The sequence below is a fragment of the Pelmatolapia mariae genome, linkage group LG5 (assembly GCF_036321145.2).
Source record: "Pelmatolapia mariae isolate MD_Pm_ZW linkage group LG5, Pm_UMD_F_2, whole genome shotgun sequence".
NCBI lineage: Eukaryota > Metazoa > Chordata > Actinopteri > Cichliformes > Cichlidae > Pelmatolapia > Pelmatolapia mariae.
In genome coordinates, this window is record NC_086231.1 from 23,620,673 (window position 1) to 23,643,237 (window position 22,565).

General features: G+C 39.6%; 2 protein-coding genes across 2 annotated transcripts; one reads left to right on the forward strand and one right to left on the reverse strand.

Moving 5' to 3' along the window:
• Window positions 1-1,923: 1,923 nt before the first annotated feature.
• Window positions 1,924-4,881, reverse strand: fmoda (fibromodulin a). The gene is made up of 6 exons (XM_063473102.1): window positions 4,825-4,881; window positions 3,891-4,283; window positions 3,140-3,262; window positions 2,883-3,023; window positions 2,532-2,799; window positions 1,924-2,235 (listed from the first exon to the last, which is right to left on the reverse strand). Exons 2-6 carry the CDS (start codon window positions 4,254-4,256, stop codon window positions 2,084-2,086), a joined length of 1,050 nt encoding a protein of 349 aa, XP_063329172.1. The 5' UTR covers window positions 4,257-4,283; window positions 4,825-4,881; the 3' UTR covers window positions 1,924-2,083.
• A 9,968-nt stretch (window positions 4,882-14,849) lies between these two features.
• On the forward strand, window positions 14,850-18,118 carry zgc:113307 (uncharacterized protein LOC553753 homolog). The gene is made up of 4 exons (XM_063474994.1): window positions 14,850-15,161; window positions 15,325-15,649; window positions 15,939-16,256; window positions 17,319-18,118. The coding sequence occupies exons 1-4, from the start codon at window positions 14,850-14,852 to the stop codon at window positions 17,468-17,470; spliced, it is 1,107 nt and encodes a 368-aa protein (XP_063331064.1). The 3' UTR covers window positions 17,471-18,118.
• The last annotated feature ends 4,447 nt before the right edge of the window (window positions 18,119-22,565 follow it).

A 22,565-nucleotide genomic window follows, 5' to 3' on the forward strand; every position in this document is an offset into this window, starting at 1 on the left:
TCTCCCTCAAGGAACTGGTTTCTGTGGGCACCTTGGGTTAAAAGTGTAAATAAGCTATAAATGAAACACCTCTTTATCCTGTCTATTACTATGTAGAAACCTTGTATCAGGCCCTAAAAACCCTCACTGGTGACTGATACTCGCTTCATGCTCATGTCTGTTATTAAACCTTTGAAATAAGTATGAATTTAACATTGAGAGATAAGATCAACATAAACTTTAATTCAAAGACTTCAAAGACACTTTTCAGCCACGTTTGAAATTGCAGGAGGAAATGCGAGAGAGACCTTGAAGTGGCTCGACCCCAGCGTCCCAGATCTAACTTAAGTGCTAGGTAAATTATTTTAATCCCCCAAAGTTCCTGCTCAGGGTAGTAATTTTCAAAGAGCACAAACTTTGCAGGTGGAACTTGCAGGAATAAAGCTTCTTTGATTGGTTGAGTGCCTATTTACTGTGTTCCTCTCTATTCAATTACTGAGGAAGTTTGTTATAGCAATATGTGACAACTCAGCAGCCTGTTATCTCAAATAAAATGTATCCTGTAAATAAAACACTATTTAAAAACAACACTTAAAGCACCGTGAAACAGTGAAGTGAATATAACTGATCAAGTCTGGGAAACCTTGAGTTTTTATTATTTAAGTTGTTATAAGGAACCATTTGAAGAATAGCTACAAAAACTTCAAGCCACTGACTCAATCTCCTCGGATCCCAGATCAAAGTTTATGTCAGCTTGATTGAAAGCATCCTTCTGTTCAGTACCTCAGTATCGTGTGGTAACCTGACCAGGGCAATTAGGAACAAAAGGAACAGGATCGTTAGAACTGCTGGTAAGATTATTAGTCAACAACAGGATTCACTGGATAAGCTGTATCAGTATGTTGTCTTAAGGAAAGTCTGGTTTATTGTTGCTGACCGTGAACACCCTCTTCATTCTGACTTTGAATTAAATCCCTCAGGATGATGCTTTTACACAATAAAAGAGAGTCAGTTTATACTTTTGACTGATCGCCTCAGTATTGCATTTCATCATTGGCTGATCAATCTAGGACAAAAATGACACAGATCTGTATTAACTTTATTTATTCTGCAATGGGTTCATGAACAAAAACCGTTTGTCAGGATAATAATTAATCCATGCAATGGTTACATAGATCCTAATTCACAGACCATGAGCCCCACGCATGTCTGATTTACTACAGTACAATATCCATATTTTTTTTTCTCATGGAACAGAGACATTTTCTGTGTCTCTAAGAAAATTTTACTGTGCAAAAAGACGATCTTAAACAGAATCAAGCTGTCACAGCATTTTTCTCTCAGAAAGATAAACTAATGTAACCAAGTGCAATAACATATTCTCATGCAGTAGACACCATGATAGTGTTTTAGTATTCTACATATGATCTATATTTGAAATTATACATTTCACATTATACAAACCGTTATTCATCACCTTATTATAAAGCAATAAAACACATGGAGGAAGTCCTGAAAAGTTGATTCTATTCATCCTGACTTAGTGTCACCAACCTGTTTATAAGGTTGGGGAAACCTGCAGTTGGCTGAGACTGAAGACGTCACTTTAATAAGTGACAAAATGTTTCTCCCACTGAAAATGCTACGTCCACATGAACAAAATCAACTTTTTGAGATTTCCCTACCTGGATGATTGAGCATGCATTAAGACAGGAAGAACCATTACAGCACAGTATTCTGTAAATAGGATGAAGGTCAGAGAACCATTCCTGAATTTCATTCAGGTTCTGTTGTTTTTTTGTGATTAAAGGTTCATTTATGGTGTTTTATCCTTGTAAATTTGAAATTTCAAAACACAAGAAAAACCAGGCTTTCTTTCTTTCTTTCTTTCTTTCTTTCTTTCTTTCTTTCTTTCTTTCTTTCTTTCTTAACTGGAAGAATTTCTAGTAAAGCTTGCTCACAGTGATGCTCTCTGCAATCACTACTAACTAACTCACTACCTGCTGTAGATATCAACTTATATCTGCTGTAATCTGTTTTCAAAAAATAGTCCTGCTGTAGGTGCATGTGGTGAACTGAGCCACAGACTGCGTTGTACACATGCTTAGATCTCAAGGTCGAGAACCTGGCGCAGACAATGGCTCACGTCGGTGGGGATGTCCACAAGACTGAGCTCATTTCCATCCAGTCGCACCACTAAGAGTCTGGAGAAATTCGTTACGTCCACGACACTGCAGAAGCTACCCATAGTAAACTCTACAAGCAAGGGAAAGAGTGGAGACAGCGATGAGTTTACTTTCATGCAAAACTGTAGGATGGCAGTATAACTGTATAAATCACCTCAGGAAAAGATATGTCCAACATCTCATTTCTCAAAATCCAGCAAACAACTTTTTGTTCACGTTTAATCTAAGTGTGCATGAAGTGGCAGTACATACACGATCATGAAATTTCTTATTGTGAAATCAACAAAACTGTCTTAAAGGTAGAAAACTGTATCGTAATGTAGAACATGACGATTAAAAAAACGGTTTCTTCAAAGCAACTCTCACCTTTGATCTCATTGGCTTGCAGATAAAGATATTGCAGCGTGGTGCTAACTGAAGGAATTCTCTCCAGTTTGTTGAAGCTCAGGTCCAGCTCCACCAGCCCAGACACGTTAAACGTGTTAGCGGGGATGCCTTTATTTGTTAGCAGGTTATGCGACATCCTAAAATACTGTAGCTGAGAGAAGAGGCTCAGGAATCCCTCAGGTATAGAGTCGATGGCGTTGTACTCCAGGTAGAGCTGATGCAGGTATGCAGGGAGCGGAGCTGGGACCTGGGACAGTGACACAACATCTCTGAACGCGATTACCTTGGTTGCTTGATAATGCATTTAGAAACAAACAGATAAACAATTACCTTTGTCAACTTGTTGCTACTGAGGTCAAGCAGTGTGAGGGAGTTCAGCCCCTTCAGTGACGAGCCCACCTCTGAGAGAGCATTATCATGAAGGTACAGGATAGTGAGGTTATCCATTCCCTCTAGGTCTGCAGGTGACACCTAGGTAAAAGTGGCAATAGCCGTAAAGCATAGCGTAATGTCTCACCTGATGTCGGACTAAAACAGGGGGGCTGTGAATGCAAATTTTTGAACTTTTAAAAAGTCAGAAGATTTACCTTCTCAATCATGTTGTTATCCATTCTCAGGTCTCTAAGGCAGAGGGGAAGGTTTGAAGGAATGCTGGTCAAATTATTGTATTGTAGATATAAACGCTCAAGTCCCCCCAGCTTCAGAAATGCCTGCAAAATGATCAAGATGAGCAGGTATGAAACCCAAAAAGAAAAATCATGGTAAATTATGTGGTGGTTTTACAAATGATGAAAGGGGCCTTTTCAGAGCACAGATGCGTTATTGTTGGTTGTGATATTGAAATGATATTACACTACATCTTTTTATGTGTTTGCAAACGACCAGCTAATTTTCAACTAGCATTCAAACTGATGGTTACAGTGCACTTTTGCTTGTGTGTGAATGTGTTTTTCAGTGTGTTTCATTGGAGAAAGAGACTTTATGCTGAGGGTTGTAGACCACAAGGTCTGTGGCTCTGATGTAGCAAGCTGCTGTCTGGTGTGTGAGCATCTGCTCTGCTGATCACACTGCTTTACCCAAACATGTTTCAAATTATAACAAGTTTATTATATGATGACAGAAAACTAACCACAATATTTATTCATGTTCCCCCCCACACCCCCCTTTTGGTTTCTTCTTTTCTTAAAAAAAGATAACACAGGAAATTAACTTGAGGATTAAGAACACACAGCAATAAAAGAAAACCGACCTGGGCTGTTAGACACCTGTCAGCCGTTGTACTGCTATTTATAGTGATCTCACATGTGTGTCTGGATGTGCCTATGACTACGTGTTTACCTTCTTGCCAATTGATTCAGATGTCAGCTGGTTGAAATGCAACATAAGCCACACCAGATTGGTTGCATTGCTTAGAGCCGAGTCCGGCAAAGATGTGATGGCATTGTGTTGAAGATACAAGTATTTGATATGGGAGGGAATCGGTGGCACGGCGGTAAGGCCTCGCCCGTCACAGTACATAGCAACGGGGAAGGAAGAGGGGCAGTCACACTCGTCAGGACACGCCGACACACTGTATGCTCTGTCTGCATACTGGGAGCCATAAAAGTATCCGTTGCTCTGCCAGTAATTTGTCCAGGAGTTCCATCCATGGCAGAGAACGAGGGGAATCAGGGCAGACAAAAGAAAGAAGATCACCAGACGCATGATGGAAGGAAGTCACTCAGATCTTAACTGTAGTGTAACATAGAACAGAGGGACATGCAGTGGTATTAAAAAGGCCAAAAAATAGAAAAAGTTATTCACAAATCACCAAAATGTTCGAGATTTATAAACTTACAGATGTTTTAGAACATTTTGAAATGCTCAAACATGTGAAATTAGACATTTAAAAGAACAAAAAAAATCTTTCAGAAGTATAACTGCCAACTTTAACAAAATCTGTTATTCTTCTGTCCTACTTAGGTTTAAGGTGCAGTGCAGGCATGGACTTTATTTGGAAATATAGCTGCCTGCAGGCAGTCACATTCTTAGTGGTCTTAGTCCACAGGGAAGCTCAGAAAAGCCTTTCCTGGCTTTCTTAAGCCTTCCATGAATGCCAGTTTTGTAATATTCACTCTGTTGTTTATGGTAAAAATTAAGGTAAAACATTCAGTGATTACTTTTCCAAAATTATTCTACCCTTACTTCTCATTTAGCCTTGTATAAATCTCAATTTAAAAGAAAACAAAAAGATTTCACACACTTGCATGCACAAACAAACACACGCACCTACCCGATCAAAGGCACTGGCCCTCTTGTCCCCCGCTCTCTCTCTGAGTGAGTGTGCTCAGGACCGTAGGGTACTCTGACACACACTGTATGAAAAGTCTTTTCTCCCCTCCCTGCTCTCTGTTCCGTCATGCCAGCCCCCTCCACACCCGTCTGTCTGTTCTTGTGCTTTTGATTACTTCCACCCCCTTGTCCAATTGCCCGCACCCCATTGCATTTGGTCGGGAATGGCCCACAGCCCACTCTGAAGCCTTTTTTTCCCCCTCCAGTGTGAATGATGTGAGATGCAGGGATTGTTCCCATCTGCAAGCAGCACATTCAATCCCTCCGTTTCCTCATTTCAAGTGACCCCCTCTCTTTCTTCACATTAAAGGGTAGAAAAATAAAAGTCATACATAAGGGGCAATGATAAAGTGATCCAACTTTGTTTCATATGGTGCAAATGCAAATACCTGTGAAAGACTAAAATGAATAAGAACTTGATACTACATATACTTTAGCTGTAGCACTGCAAAGAAAGTGGAAGTTTTGTTATCGTAGTTTATTGCAGCTACAAACATAAAATCACAGGTGTGCTGTTAGCAGGTGAGACACTCACCAGCCAACTTCAATGTGTAACTTGGAATAATGAAAAGTTGGATAATTGGTTGTGTTTTTTTCTTCTTGCTGCTTTTTTTAGGAGGTCATCATTACAGGTGGAATAACTTAAAGCAAGCATACCTTTATCAGCACACACCTGCGGGAGGTTTTATTGTGATCTGTGTGGGGAAACGATGCAGAGAAAGAAATACAACACAGGTCAGTTTTGTTGTAATAGTACACGGTAAAAACCTTGTTACACCTTGCATGTGCTTGTTTTGTTCTTTCGTAGTTGCTTCAATGTGCTGACAAGTGTTTTACCTGTGTTGTAACGTGTAAGGCGTTGGTTTAAACATTATTAAACATAATATGATAACCTTAAGACAGAACCTAGATGCCCTTCGACCTACATATACGTTTTGTTTAATTTTGTTTTTACATGGGTGGACCCAACTCTTTCCGCTCATCTACAACAAGCTTACATCTTGTAAAGGGTTAAATGAAACCATGTGTGACAGTCTCCTTATGTTGTCTGTCTGGTCTCAATGTGGGCCTCTTCCTGTCTCTCTATGTTCTCCAACTCAGCGTCCATAAGAACCAGCATTTCTACTCATTTTCTGCCCTTTCCACATCTTTTCAATCATTGGTTATTCTGAACTTTTATCTCTTCTTTCTCCCGCTTTTTCTCTTCTCCTTTGATGTAAGCTTGGAAGATCTATAATTTTTCACTAAAATAATATATTTACGCATGCTGATAAAATCTCTGAGCTTTAACTATATGCAGGGAAAGATTTTTTGGAAACACATGAAAATATAAACAGTTAGGTCCAAAATTTGTTGGGAGAAAGACAAAATATCTGTAGTTTTGCCTCTGCACACCACCACACTGGATCGCACAGTCAATGTGTAATTAAAGTTCAAACTTTCAGTTTTACTTTGAAGGGTTTTTCAGATGATTTGCATGAACTTTTTTCTTGCAGCTTGCTTCAGGTCATTATCCATTTGCATTGTGGAGCTCTGTCCAATCAGTTTTGCAGAATTTGACTCAATCTGAGTTGAGAGTATAGCGTTGTATACTTCAAAATTATTCTGCTGCTTATATTAGCAGTCACATCAGCAATAAAAACTAGAGACTCGGTTCCACTGGTAGTTATATCGACGTTATAACGCTGCCTCCGCCATGTTTGACACATAATGTGGTATGATTTGGGTGATGAGCTATTCTTTCCTTCTTCAGATTTTTCTCCTTCCATCATTCTGGTAATGATCTCAGTCTCATCTGTCCATAGATTTGTTTGAAGAGCTATGCCGACTCATTTAGATGTTTTCTAGCAACATATAATCTGGGCTTCGTGTTCATGAGTGGAACCAGTGATTTGTTGTAACGACAGACGTAAATTGACTAAGCAGGCTGTCATGAGAGCGCGCAACCTCCACAAATGCAACAAGTCAAGGAATAAGCTTTGTTTTGTATCACATCTAACATAGCAACTCTTGAACAATCTATATATGATGTCACATTCAGTCTGACTCTTTTTAAGTCAACATATTTCCCAAAATGCTAATTTTGCAATCCATTTACGTAGCGTTTGGAGACTCATCCAGAGACTGTCGGCTGTTCTTCCTGTAGTCATTGCGTCTGACATCTGACAGTAAAAAGCTTTATGCATCAAAAAAAGGGAAGAAAAGGGTGACCAGATGTCCAAATTGCATTACATCTAAGCCAAAAGTTTCTTCCCTCTTTCTTTTTTGTCTGCAGGCATCCACAGACAGATGTAGCATTGGCAAAATGTTTAAGCAGTCATATTTGTTCCTGTAAAATGTTTTAGTTATTTATTTGATTTTAGATATTTCTCTTAAAACATCTGAGGAGTTGTGTTCAACGCCTGTGAAGTGAACCAAGAGACTGATAATTAACAGTCAAACCCTAAACATGAGGTTATAAGGTTAATAACTCTTGAAATACTGAAATCTGCTTTTATGAGATTGTTAGGCAGATAAAGTTGTGTGACTTTTGTGTGCATGCGTGAGACAAAGATAACCTTTCTGTCCCACAGTATGACACATTCTCAAGGTTACCAGCAGCTACCCTTGAAAGTGAGGGAAATGACTCAAGGTCTTCAAAGTAAAAGGGTAATCTGGACTTTGAGGAGCCGCAAACATGTCCAACCCCCACCCATGTCCCCCCCGTCCTCAAACTGGGTCATGAGCGGCACTGAGCTAGAACCTAACCCTTCTAGCGCAGACTGTGAACTCTTCACAGGAATGCCTGCTAATTTCTTCTTGTGCAAAAAACCAAAGAAATACCAAGAAACCAAAACACTGACAAAGAGAGATCAGACAAGCCAAACGCCAGGCAGAAGTAACTACAAAAATACACACGGACAACACACTAACTTCTTTTATCTCCAGCATGAAGTCAAACAGGAAAAACGCACTTTGTTTGCAGCGCGTTGCTTAAAATGAGCCAAAGTGCTCCGTTACATATGTATGGCAGTCAGATGTTCTCTCTGCTGGCTGAGGTAGAGATTCATGCGGCCCTCATAAATTTGCACTAATTAAAACAAAATCCTGTGTTTACCTGAATAGTAAGACGTGATGTTAGGGTTGTGTATTACTTGCTGCTGAAAAAGAAAGTATGGAAGAAGATAATAAAACAATAGAGACGATAAGAGATTCACTACAGAATTCACTGCTACTTGTGATGCATTTTTTTCTTAAACTGCATAGTTTGCACATCTCTGTGTTTCTCATTTCCTGGACACTAACCTTAACCTTAACCTTTACATGCTTTACCTCATCCCTAATGACACACACACTCACACGAGCAGCATCAATAGCTCTTCTCAAGCATCCCTGATCTCCTCACTCCCTGCACTCCACTCCAAATATAGCTGCTTCTAACTTGTCCTCCACACAGTTCTAAATGCTGCATAAAATAATCACTGAAGGAGATGCACACTTAATAAAAATACTCTCAATTTCAAGGTGTTATGGTCTACTTGGACAAAGGGACTCCTTAAGGTAACTTGAACCATGGCACCCTAGGGCACAGGGGCAGCAAAACCATGCAATAGAAAGCAGATGTATACACACACATACACACATATAGATACATGCGTGCACACACACTTCCACATAAACCATAAATCACAAACAGATGTTTAAATTTACACCATGTCGGGATTCTCAGCCTTTTCTCATGTGGATAAAACGCACAGCTCTTTAAGGAAGTATGTTATAATTACGGGCCTGAGCAAAAATAGAAAAAAGAAAAAAAGAACAAACAAAAAGCATTTAACTTCTTAACAGCTTGGCATAATTTGTTTTTCAACCAGTGTTAAATCTTTTTGAGTTACGCTGAGAACAGAGGCGTTAAATCTGCACTGAACGGTGTCCTGGTGACTCAGCATAGCTGCCTGCATCTTGGACTCCAGCTGCAACATCTGGAGTCCAACACTGTGCTTTGGCCCATAAACCTGGGGGAAATTGTAACACTAAAAGAAAGAATAAGGCTCCAAAAGAAAGTTATATGTCTTATAAGAACAACCAGGAGTCTTTTGCCACATCATAATTCATCTGAAGTCTTTTAGTTGGTTATTTTTTTTCACATTGCTAATAAATCACATCTTTCAAATGGGCCTATATTTGATTTAGTGGAATGAATGCGGTATGTGTGCTTTTGATATGTGAGGAAAGAGAGCCCTCTAGTGTAAGTGATAGGGAATTTAAGGATGTGTTCAGGAAGCTGTTGAAGACAATCCAAGAGAAAGGTGAGAAAGAGGAAAGCAGAATCACAACTTCCAGCTCAAACTATGCTCTGGTCAGCTGATAACACTTTTAAAATAAACATGTTAAGCAGACAGTGTTAAAAAATGGCACAAACTAGGTTAAAAAACATTATGAGTTTAGAATGAACAAAGTGAAAACGTTCAAAAAACATCAGTCACAGTGTTGTATTGTACATTCAGTCCCCTTGAGACTTACGCAGACATGGTAACGTACATTTACTCACAAACAGGACGGTAGCTGGCAGGGACAAAAGACGATGACTCATTAATGAGGAAATTAAACAAGAAACTCCCAGTGATTCACACTTCTACGATGACATTATACCTTTTGTCAGTGGTTTCATAAATAATCGTGTAATGATCCTACTGTAAACAACAGACAACTGTTGATCTGACTGTCTCATTGCATCACATCATAAAAAAAATGTGATACAGTCTGAATAATAGTGATAGTAACAATAATAATAATAATAATACTCTAGGATTATGATGAATAATGTGTGACATTATTTGTATCTAGTTTAAGAACACTTCATTAAACAAGGTGAACACTTACTATTTAATCTTATTAAATCCATTGTCAGTGCTTAAAAATACTCGCAGGAATTGTACTATTCTAAAAGAAAGGAGATTAAAAAAATATGCTGAACTTGTGTTTTTATTTGGGGGGGGGGGGGGGGGGGGTGTGCTCTTTGCACAGTGTTATTGTCACAGTTTGGCAGTGTGTAAGGCAGGAAGTGGACCCCAGTGCAGGACTTAGAAGATAAGACTTTGAACTCAACTTAGGACTCAACAACTCTAGGAGAAAAACACAGGGAGCACGGTGCAAGGAAACACAGTACCATGTGGAGAAGACACAGCAACAAACAGACAAGACTCAGACAATAAATACACACCAGGTAATTAGGAAGATGGAAAACACCAGGGAACACAGCTGGAACTCATTGGGGAAGCAAGACAAGGGAAGCAAAACTACACACATGGCACAAGAGACGAGAGACTAACAAAATAAAACAGGAAATAAATAAACACAGATTCACAGATTCAAAGACTTGACAAGAAGGCATGGGGGACGCTGGAGAAGCATACAAACTGAAACAAGAGATAGAATACAAACTCAAACACAAAGACACAGAGGAAATGAAAAAATGAAACAGCAAGGGAGACATAGCTGAACTGGGAGACAAGACTGCTTCGACACAGGAAAACAGAAGGACCATATAGGGGAATATGGAAAGACAAAGGACAAATGCTGATGTCACAAACAATGACAAGAACAGAAATCCGAGGAATATACTGAGTTCATAAAGAGCCGCAAACAAGATTTTTAAACTTTAAAACACGGTGAATAAAATTAAAGCCATCACTCAATAGTAAATAAATATCAACATTAACAGGGACAAATAGTGAAACACTAATGACTAGCTAAATATAAAAACAAATTAAAGGCAATAAAGAATAAAGGTGAATATAGGTAGGTGAACATTGGTAATCCACAAAATGCGATCAAAACATTAACTGCAGAAAACTTAGAACCCAGGGTTTTATAATATCACATTCAAAATCACCTCCTCATGTACCATTTTCAGCAGGGTTTCTCCTCTGAGGTGTGTCAGAATGTAATCCTTCATCTTGAGCGGAAGTCGTAAGGAGGCAAAACTGATCGTGCTTGTGCGGCTCTGGTCTTTTCAGAGCAGCTGCATGGCAAACACTTCCAATCATAGATAGTTTCTGCTGAATGCAGAGTGAACGTGGACGGTCGTATTCCTACCTAGCCTCATTTCCACTGGTCTTGTCGCAAATTGTAATTTATACTTAATAAAAGCTTACAATGGTGTGACCGGAATGAACACTTAAAATCTGTTACACTTGTCAACACAGTCAAAATAAAGTTTGGATGTGGTGTTTTTGGTTAAAGAACATGTTCTTGTAATTCTCCATGGTTAAAGTGAAATGATCCATCCCCTCTAATACATTTTGAAGCCCACATGAAGGATTGTGATTCTCCGTGGTTTATCCTAGAGGGAGCTCTTTACATGATGTGATCAGGAGATCATTTTGCCTGCTTCTTCCCCACTGCCTCTTCTCTCGCAGCACAGCAGTAATATTTTGCAGGAAAGGAATGTGGGATCGTTTTCTTCTCTTTTGGTCAGCTGTTTTCAAGAAGCTCTTTCCTTCAAACACACACATTTACACACACACACACACGCATAGGCACATACACAGAGAATGGTCTCTTTGGCTCCCCAGGTACTTTGTAGCTTAATTGCCTCTAGACAGATCACATACTGTACCCCCACCACCACCACCACACACACGCACGCGCACACACACACACACACACACAAACACACTCTTTCGAGGAACAATAACATATACAATTTGCATGCTGATCAATTCAAATCCAGTTTCCTCTCATTTCCCCCCTCCTTGTGCTTCTTTAGCGTACCTTCTCAGATCTTTTTGTGCGTCTCTGCAGGCAAACACGTTTCCACCAAATGTACCGCTGTTACTGCGGGCTAATACAAGAGGAATGGAAGAAGTGAGTGAGGGAAGTTTATGAAGGAGGTCTGGTAGCATTTGAAGCAGAGGAATGTGTCAGAAGGGGCATACGTCGCCGGTAGCCTGAAAACATATACACATGCACACATCCCAACACACACTCATTCAAAGATCCCAAGGGTTTCATCACTGGGGATTTAGGACAACCCGTCTCCGTTTGTATCTCCTAAACAAACAGGTAAGTTTGTGGTTAGCTTCTAGTTTACCCCCATTTCCTCTTTCTGCATTGAAGGCAAAACTGGAAATGATGAAAATCAGAGTGTGTGTTTGTTTAGTTACAGTAAATCTCTTGGCAATGCTGCACTGTAAGACAGTACTCTAAGGGTGGAATGCAAATGCAACATTGCAACCATGCAGATCAAGTCAAACTTCCTGATGTTGCAAACATTTCTTACAAATTGCTATCTTATACGGTAACTTGATGTGTAATTGCGCATGCATGTGTAGGTGTGTCTGCATATGTGTGTGTGTGTGTGTGTTTGTCCTCTTGTGCACTTTATGTGAAGGTAGGAAAATTTATTCTTCTGTCTCAGATTCAATCAGTTTGAATTCGAAGAAATGTGCAAGCAAAAGCAACAATCTGCACACGCGACGACTGAAAACTGTGTCGTATACTTTTTCATTCATTTTATTCTATTTTACTTTATTTCATCCTGCAAGAGAAATATTCACACAGACGATTTCACACAGAGATTTATGTTTAACTTTTGAAGCTTCAGTTGGATAAAAGTAATTCATTTTCACATTGAACAGTTTAGTAATCAGAGATGGAAGTGAAGCACATGCTTCACTTGAGTACAAGTACAGATGCATGCATTAAAAAATACTTTTACTCCAGCAGAAGCACTGATTGAGCTTCTTTACTCAAGTAAAAGTGAAAAAGTACTGGCTTTGAAATGTAATTAAGGTACATAAAAGTAGCTGAGGTTGAGGATATTTCTGCCAGCTATTTTTTGCGAAGGAAACTGAAGCTCATGCTGTATAAGGATAATAATAAAATGATATTATTAAATAGGAATTCAAACTTTATTTCAACCTAACTTTTAATTCTAATGAATGTGCTTAAACACTAGCTCTGTTTGCTCTTGCCTTCATTGTAGATTGCTGACTTTGCCTTCATGTGTAAACAGAAAAATGAGTAAAGTCAAGAGTTAAAGTGGGCTTCAGTAGGTGTGGGAACCCTTAGCTAAGTTGCAGTGGTGCAACCTGAGAAAACAATCATTTAGAAACTAATCACAATAATTCCTGTTGTGATCTCCAGTAGAATTTCTTTGTGTGAAGGCTGTGATTAGCTTAGTGTTGCTGCTACTTTTTGTGGATTTACACAACCGAGTTCATCAAGATATCAGCAGATGTTTCACAAACTATTGTGGCTGATTTCCAACCCTAGATGCTACAAAACTGATGTAAAGGTGAAAATTAGTGAGTTAATTTCATCAGTTTAATTTACTGTTTACTACCCTTGTTATACCCTAACACTGACCATGAGCACCACGGCTGCTCTGCACCAGTCCAACACAATGCATCACTAACCAGTGTAGCCTGCACTAAACTGCCCAGTATCTTCATGCAACCTTTAAATAACACAAAATATAGATCAAATTTGCTGTTTGTTGAGTTGGTAGAAAAATTACGTTTCAAAATAACTGCCATGTTACTCCATTTATGCTCCTTGATCTTAAGTGAGGATCATGATACTGAGGTACTGTGGTCACAGCATATAAATATCAACACCAGATATGCTGTCTAGATCATTCCGACCCACATTATCCCCCGAATACAGTGCTGTAAAAGATGCATAAATTATGTTGTTGGTTTTTTTTGTTTGTTTTGGGTTTTTTTTTCCCCATTTCTTCATATGCAATAAGCACCTGTGAAGGATACCAACAGTAGAGATATTTCTGTTACAATGTAAACAAAATGAAAGTAAAAAGGTGTCAGAAAAACAAATACTCAAGTAAAACACAGATACCTAAATTCTTAAGTACGTGAACAAGTATTGGTATTTCATTCATTCCATGTCCAAGTCTTTTTAAAGAAACACTCAGGAAGTTTACACTCACACACTTCTATTAATTTGGTGAATTTAAGAGAGACAGATAGAACAAGATTAAACATGAACTGTCACACCAGTGGCTCCTTGAGGCTCTTCATAAAAACAGTGCAGTTTAGGAAGTAATGTTCACATCACATCCCGATTTGACCTTGCAATAGTTGGAGAACTTCCAAAAATCTCAAGAGCTACATGTCAGACTTAGTATGTGAAATGTTAAAGTTCATGACTGCACAATTAGAAAAACACTGAACAAGTATGGTTTCTTTGGAAGGGATTTATGCAACAATGTCATTTTGACAGACAGGACCAACGTGGAGATGTTTAGCCATAAAGTCCACCACTGCATTCAGCTAAAAACCAGACACAACATATCAGCACAAACACCTCATGAAGGGTTTATGATTTGGACTTGTTTTGCAACCACAGGGATTGGGCACCTAGCAAACATGAGACCATCTGTCCGACAGCTAAGGCCTGGCCCAAATTGGGTCATTTAACAGGACGATGATCCAAAGCACACCAGCAAATCTACACAGAACACCCAAAATAGAAAAGAACCAAAGTGTTGCAATGGTACAGTAAAAGTCCAGACCTCAGCTTGAAATGCTGCGGCAGGACCTCACAAGAGCTCCGCATAAATTAATGCATGCAAAACTTAGTGAACTGAAGCAACACTGTAAAGAAGAATGGGCCAAATTTCCTCCACAACACTGTGAGAGACTCATGAGGTCATACAGAAAATGCTACTGATTCATGGAGTGTGCTCAGTTTTTCAGATTACTGCATAGAGTCCTTTGAAAACTTTCTTTTTCACATGATTGTGAAAAAAAAAGAGCTTCGGAGCTTATATAGTTGAAGCTCCTCCTCCTAGAATCTATGATGGAGCTCTTATGCCTGGCAGACCATTCAAAATTACACTTACAGGTTTGGCTTATGGACATATTGTTCCTTTCTAAGTTAAGTAGTCGTACAGATCATGACTTGTAAAACTACTTGTTTTTCTTAATGTTTCATTTACAGCATAACATATCCCCCCCAGCCATGTCCATGGCTCTTTTGTGCTCTGGCCTCCTGTTTCTGCTGAGTGGTTTTCAGTCTGCTTCAGCCACATTTGTAGCTGATATGGACTATGGAGGCATTCCTCTGTGGATTAACCGCCTGCTAGGTGAGCCCAGTGTGCTGAGTCTGCAGGGGCGAATGGATCCAGCCTGGTTCCGGGCTAATAATCCGCAGCCCTGCCCTGAAGAGTGTGACTGCCCCATCCAGTGGCCCACAGCGCTCTACTGTGACCAGAGAGCCTTGGCACACATCCCTGACAGCCTGCCCGACAGAACACAATACCTGTTTCTACAGGTAGGACAAACACTGACATGGACAGTGAGCATGTGTTATCTTAAAGTGGTCTACTGGAAACCAACTGAGGTTTCGCCTCAGTTTCCACTACAATATATTCTATATGCTTTTCATCAGTATTAAATGACAAAATTCCTCAGGTAGTGAATTGTATTCTTATCAGGGCAACAACATCTCAACCCTGTCCTCCTCTGTGCTGGCCAACGTTACTGGGCTTCGATGGCTCATTCTGGACAACAACCAACTGGAGAGCGACAAGCTGAAGCAGGACTCTTTGCAGAGCCAGACCCAGCTGTGGTACTTCTTTGCTAACCACAACCACCTGAGTTCAGTGCCCAGTGCTTTACCAGCTGGACTCAAACAGCTGCGACTGGCCTACAACCAAATCAGCAGCATCAGCCCAGAAGCTTTCCAGAACTTGCATAGCCTGACACTGCTGCTGCTGCAGGGAAACAGACTGAATACCATCACAGAGGGAGACCTCAGAGGTAGCGTAATGTGTCATTTCCTTTTGTTTGTTCATGCACAATTTACTTTAAACACGTATGGCTGGAAAATAAGAGAGAGCTCAGCCTGCTACTGCTGACAAAAAAAACAAACAGAAAAACAACTCAGTAATTTAAAAAAATTGTATTGTACCTAAACACTGCCAGGAAAGATAAGAATATTTTTACATGTTTGTTCATCTCACTAGGAAATGTTTTGTCCTAAAAAACTATTTTAGCACCAGTGTTAAGTTTTGTATGTTTGTGTGTGTACCTCACTTGTGTCATGTAGGTCTGGTCAGTCTGAACCTGTTGGACCTCAGCGGGAATTCATTTTCAACCATTCCCAGGCACTTACCTTCCTCCGTTGAGCAGCTCTATCTGTCAAACAACTCTCTCACTGGACTGGATGAGGACAGTTTTGAGGGATTTCTCAACCTTAAGTATCTACGCCTAAGTCACTGTGGCTTGCAGAACCATGGGGTCCACTCGCAGGTCTTTAACCACTCCAGCTTGGTGGAGCTGGACCTTTCATATAACAAACTCACTGCTATTCCCACAGTCCCCACCACCCTCCAGTACCTCTACCTGGAGGCCAATAAAATACAAGGTGAGGACTATACGTTCAGCAAAGCATGCACAGACAGATGTCACCTTTTACATTGTAGAGGTGTTACTGACTTCACGTCTCCTAATATTTCATACATGTTACCATTCAACAAGACAAAGCCCTGCTGTAATAGAGAAGAAATGTGGAAAGCTTTCACAGCCCATCCCATTTAAAAATGGGCGGCTCTCCTTGCTGTATGCAGACATGGGAGGGGCTGGGTTTGGATGGTGAGGCAAGTATGAAGGCAGAAGAGGGACAGAAGGAGAGACAAGGAAAGAAAAGGAGTGAAAGGAGGGTGGAGGTAAGAATAGACGAGGGGATATTAATTGGTTAGACGTGTGGAAAGTGGAGCTAGTGAAAAAAAAAAAGTGAGGGGAGTGGTATGACAACATCTGTGATGGATTCGAAGGTAAGAGTGCCAGACGAGCCAGAAGCACATGCTGTTCCCCTCTTCAGTCTCCGCTTTCCTCTCTCTCCGTCTGCTCCCCATCAGTTTGATTTTTTTGACTTTTCAGCCAAAACCTGACTCACATGACCATTTAGCGGCAGAGAACTGGCACGCAGTTTTGGTTCAGGCGTTCAAGTTTGCTCTCATTTCTGAATGTGTGATGCAGCAGACAGTGGGGCTGTGTACCAGCGAGACAGACAGACAGCAAAATACTTCCACAATAACATACACCTCATCGTCTAGCAAGCAGCCTGACTGCTACTGCAGTCTCTGGCTGCCAAAGCGCACGCTCTGGCCTGAAAGACTTTTTACTACTGAAATGGCTCAGAGAAATATGAAGAGGGTGTTGTGGTTTCCTCTGTCTTCATCTTTACTGCAGCACCTGTAAGATGGTAAATGCAGACTCTATGGGAAGAAGACGGATTTCTGCAGATTGCACAGTTCAACTTTGATCTCTGAACGTGACAAACACATGGCACATGATGTGAAACTAGAGCTCTCCAGACCGGCTTGGTACCTATAATGTCTTGGCGAGACAGCATTAATCACATGGTTGTGACTCTGGTGAATAGAGATTGTGAAAATAAAAATACCTTTCTGTCTGTTCACCACAGAGTTCAATGTGACCAGTTTCTGCAGAGAGGTGGGACCTCAGTTTTACTCCAAGATGAAGTTTCTACGATTGGATGGAAACAAAATATCCTACCATCAGCTGCCTCCTGACTGGGTGTTCTGCCTGCGAGTGCTTCAACGCATTTACGTCTGACTCCACTTTTTGAACACAAAACCAACACAGGGGTGCTCTATGTAACTGTCAACCCATCAAACCTCCAACCATGACTCAGCATTTCAATATCCATAATGTGAACTCTAACAGCCCAGCTTTAAAGCTTAAAACCAGAGAAGAGTCTGATTATGTGTTCAAATATGTAGATACGCAGCCAGGTGGTGGTGGTTAGAGGAAAACTGAGCTTCAAAAGATAGCAAAGCTTGAACTTAACCCTAAACCAGTGTTATTTATTGGTAATGACAGAAGTTCTGATCAAACCCTTTCTTATACCGCCACTGCAGCCTCGTGGCTTTCTCTCTTTTCCAAGTTCTGCATCATCAGGTTTTAAACATCTGTGTGTTATTAGTGAATAGGAACAGTGACAACCCATCTCATTTTTGAGTTTACTGAACGATGTGCTCTGGTTAAACTGAGCTGCCCTTGGGCAAAGGAAGCATGTATGAATGGCAAAATTCAGTAGCTTTCCCAGGAGCGGATCTGACTCAGTTAGCTGCACCCTGTTTAACAGCCACACCAGTCTACATGTGGAACTGGGTGGAAAATGAACATGACCTGAAGCATGCTTTGAAGACTTTGTAAACCTCTTTATTGTTAGATTCTTTAAATCTCAAGTCAACAACTGATTCCCATGATAAATAAAATAAAACAAAAATATACATATATATCGCATGCGTACCTGTCTTTTTTTCAAATATACAAGCAAAAAAAAAAAACCCCAGTATGTATAAAATTTGTGATTTAATTTTTATGCAGCTACATCATGTCAGCAATGTAATAACTGCAAACTGTCTATTTAAACTTTTCAATCTCCCCACAGTGATGTCAGACCTAATAAAGCCTAATGAGGAAAACACAGAGTACAAATGCAGTGAAGACCACAGTCCTTGGGCTGTTTCTCGATACCTCGAAATGGCCTCTGGTTATGCACTGAAGTACTTATTGCAATTAGACTGCCACTTGTGCGCAACATTTCTGCACTCTGTTGTCATTTCCCTGTTTATTATGCGTCTAATCAGCTGATCAGAGCTGGTGGTGGTGAATAACCTTGACTGGCATAGATTTCAGTGAGGCAAAAGAAAAGATGTAAAGATGCCGATAGGTGTAAAACTAGTGTCTCGAGGCAGCTGGTGTTCTATTTGCACTGACAAAGTGGGTGCAATAATACCTTTCATTTTCTAGTTCTGTCACCGACTGCAATGAATACTGAGAACTGTGTGGGAGTTACATTTGTAAAGATAAACACAAGGCCATCGACTCAAATCAGCACTGAATGTATGTATAATTGCGATTTTGGTATTTCCCCAGTGAATTATATACTGCTGAGTAGTATCAAATATTAATACAACTATTACTAATAATCTAAGATAAAGGAAAAGTATTTTCTAATAAGAGTCAGGTTGAACTCTCATAATCGTAATTTCCCTCATTTTCCAATCATTGTGAGACAGATCATTTCTGAGATAGGTGCATCATCAGTTTAAGAAAATTCAATTTAATTCGGTAAAGTAAGTGGGAAAGATTCGCTTAGCATAAGCAAAGATTTGAAAACCTGAACTAGATTTGACCATAAAACAAAAACAGCACACGACATGATTTCTTTAAGTGAATAAAATGAACGTTTAATCATTATTAAAGTTTATAATACTTAAATACAGATACTCAGAACTTTAAAAACAATACTTGGGTTTGTCTTTTTCTCACTAAATCCACTACCATATTTTCCCAGTGATGCAATTTCTTCCAAACGTTGCATGTTTTTGATGGTCTGAACATACTTGTCCAATGTCTGGACCCACTTTTACCATAGTCAGGAGTCACTCACACAGACTTCCTTTGAGGGATGAGCATCAACCATAAAAGAGTGTACAAGTTTGTTCCAGTGACAACGAGCCGGCAGTCTGCTGGCTACGTATGAAGTCATGGTGGAAGGAGACCAAGTGAAGGAAAAAGCTTGCTGGTTCTGTGTTGCTGTTGAGGGACTGTAAACACAATACAAACCACATCATGCTGTCTTAAAGTAACAGTTTGACATTTTCAGAAACATGCTTGATCACCTCCTTATTTTGAGTAACAGTCTTTTCAGAGCTGTGCTAATAGTTTCCACTTGTTTCCCTTGTTTTTGCTTCGTAGTTCATCAACATATTTATAGTGACATCAGTCCTCTCATCTTTCTGTTATAAAAAATGAAAGCGTTATTTCCACATATATACTGTTAACATAGGAGGAGGTCAAATAATCTTACCTTCTGTGAAACTTTAAAGATGTCAGCAGTTCTACAATCAGCAGAAAATATATTGATCTTTTTACCTCTTTTTGTTGTCACAAAAGTTGGGTTTAAACATATAGGACTTGCTATGGCCATACTTGACCCATCCATCTAGCCCAATCTCCTCCCTGTGTAAACATGGTGGCTCTGTGATAAGATAACCTTAGATTCACCTTTGGAAATAAAGCATTATAATTATAATATGAATAATACAGTTCCCTGTATCTACAGGTCTTAACTTGAAAGGCAGTCAGAGAGAGCACACCATCACTGAACCCAATAATCGACTGTTCTCTGACATATTCCTTCATACCGCAAAAGTGGTGGGTGATATAAAGAATTTTTAAGATGTGGTTCTGAGTCTGTGTATCAAAGCTGATTTTGATAGAGATCTTGCTGAGGTATTACCTAACTTCATATCTGGCAGCTATGATTAGCTGTGACGAATTTGCTAATGTGCTAATAATAAAGAGTGGAAAATCAGTGTATTGTTAAATATCTTTTTTATGCAATCACTGTGAGTGATTAGAGTGCCTAATGCACTGACAACAGGAATTAAAGGCTTCCTCTTTTGCCCACGCTCCACCTCTCCCGTAAGCTTCTTGCTTGTAACCTGACAAAATGGTATTGTACATACTGCAACCTCCTTGGCAGATGTAATAACATGGTTGCACTAATGACCTATGGAGAGCAACTGCGGTAATAATCTTTACTTTTTTTAGCTTATTTTTTCTGTAAATCACTCGCCCTCCCACACTTAAACCAGACCTCTAATGTATTCCTCATTTTCCGAACCATGAAGCATGATGATCATAAATAAGCCACATATTTATTGGAAGAAACTGCAATTTAAGGGGAACCACATTTAAAATATGGTGCATATTTTGTTAGAGTGAGCCATTAATAGTATCTCTAAACCAACACCTGCACCTTCTTAGATGCAGGTGTTGGTTTGTGAGATTGCCAGATACAGAAGAGCTCACTGTGGAGCCAGATGGCACGAGTTAACGCCCTAAAGGCACCACTGAGAGAAGAATCAGCGACTGAAGGTGCTGTTGTTGGTGCACTGACTGCAAGTCACTGATGTGGTAATTGTCCTTCATTGCAAAATAATGTGTAATTTTTCCCTTTTCTACTTCCAGACTCACTGATTTGCTCAAAAGATGACCTAAACAAAGTGGAAAGATTGCAAAATGGATCTGGAAAAATACAAAAGCAGCTCTGTGTATTCAATTTTTTTTTGGTTTCATGTTAGAATAAGTATTAAATTTTGTAAAGAGACTGAAAGCTCATGTTAGTTTAGACTTTATTCATAGTCAGGAATATTATCTTTACAGCAGAACAAAACTCTGGCTGGTGAAATCGTTAAGGCTCTCACCATTCCTCTCCTCTGAACTAAACTGTGCCTTGGAAACCACCAGTCAAAACAATCTGCTATGAAGTTCCCTGTGGTGTCATAACAGCAACATAAAGAACTGCAGAGCTCAGGACGCTTCACATATCACATCCCCCTGCCCGCAAAACTGTCCCGTCAGGTGTTGGAAAAACTCGGAGATCCGAATCTCCGATTTATTTCACTGCCGTCAATGATCTGTTTTACCATCGCAAATATTTCTGGATGGTTCCCAGCTGCTTCCTGATCTGTTCTCCTTCTTGATTTTGAGCTGCTAAGAAAAATATGTTAATGTAGGAACAGACTCCGAAGCCTTGGAGCAAGATTTCTCAAAGTGCTACAGAGTTTTATGACATTGTTTGTGTTGATTTTATAGTCACAGATTTTTCTGTATTAGTTCATTGTCACCGGCTCTAACCTATATTACACCACGTTCTCAGTGCCAAACAACAGAGAGACAGCTGGCAACTGAACACCGGAAATAGTTGAGAAATTAGCACCGAAAACGCACATTTCTCCCTCCTGTATTTGGCCGAGGAGAGTGAATATTGAACTTGAGTCATCGGACTCCACAGTCAAAAACTGAAATAAATGACAGTGTTGCATCAAGTGTGCAGGAAGTGTGATAATGGGGCTTTTTGCTAGTGTGTGAACAATGTGGAAACTAATGTTATCTCTAATTGTTATTTGTTGTTGTGGTGAAGCTGTGGGTAGAAATGGCAATGCATTGGCGCAGGATGTTGTTTTGCTACTTCAGATAATATTTAAACACTTGCTGTGTTATAGCTGACAGCTCAGACCACAGTTCATTGCACGCCAATGCAATAATAGTTAACTGAAACTAAACTAAAAATAAGATTAGATAGATAGATATGAAATACCATTTTATCTCAATTTTGAAAATAGAAAACGCTTAAAGTACTTAAACATATCAATAAAAATGCCTCACTGATGAAGGTTTCATGGACGTCTCTTGCAAACAGAGTCATCTGCTTTTAAAAAAGTTCTGTGTTTTTATTGTAATACCTGTAGTGAGTTTCAAAAATATTGCCTCTGGCATATGCCCTCCATACAATAATAAATAAAAAGACTAAAATTAATGCTGATAGTAATAAAAAAAATAAACTAAAAGTAAACATTTTCCAACAATAAAAATGAAAAAGAAGAAAATCCACTCTGGAATCTGAAACTAAACTGAATTAAAAACAACATGAAATAAAAGTATAAACTAATTAGAAAGTACAACAGCTCTGATGGGTACCTCTGTTGAAGTTATACTTTTTTTGTCAAATTGATGAAAATTAGCTAAAAGCTCCTCCTCCTGTGGCTGTGTCCACATCTACAAGAGAATGAGGAAAGAAGAGAAGCTATGGGTTATTTAAATGCCAGTTTAACATAGCTGACTAAGTTAT

What these genes read in the sequence shown, in the direction of transcription:
- fmoda (XM_063473102.1), bottom strand. Translation starts at nt 4,256, where the DNA reads ATGCGTCTGGTGATCTTCTTTCTTTTGTCTGCCCTGATTCCCCTCGTT. An exon ending in GTAGCAACAAGTTGACAAAG is followed by an intron (nt 2,800 to 2,882) that starts GTAATTGTTTAT and finishes TCACTGTCCCAG; the next exon opens with GTCCCAGCTCCGCTCCCTGC. An exon ending in GCAAGCCAATGAGATCAAAG is followed by an intron (nt 2,236 to 2,531) that starts GTGAGAGTTGCT and finishes CCTTGCTTGTAG; the next exon opens with AGTTTACTATGGGTAGCTTC.
- zgc:113307 (XM_063474994.1), top strand. Translation starts at nt 14,850, where the DNA reads ATGTCCATGGCTCTTTTGTGCTCTGGCCTCCTGTTTCTGCTGAGTGGT. An exon ending in CACAATACCTGTTTCTACAG is followed by an intron (nt 15,162 to 15,324) that starts GTAGGACAAACA and finishes TATTCTTATCAG; the next exon opens with GGCAACAACATCTCAACCCT. An exon ending in CACAGAGGGAGACCTCAGAG is followed by an intron (nt 15,650 to 15,938) that starts GTAGCGTAATGT and finishes TGTGTCATGTAG; the next exon opens with GTCTGGTCAGTCTGAACCTG.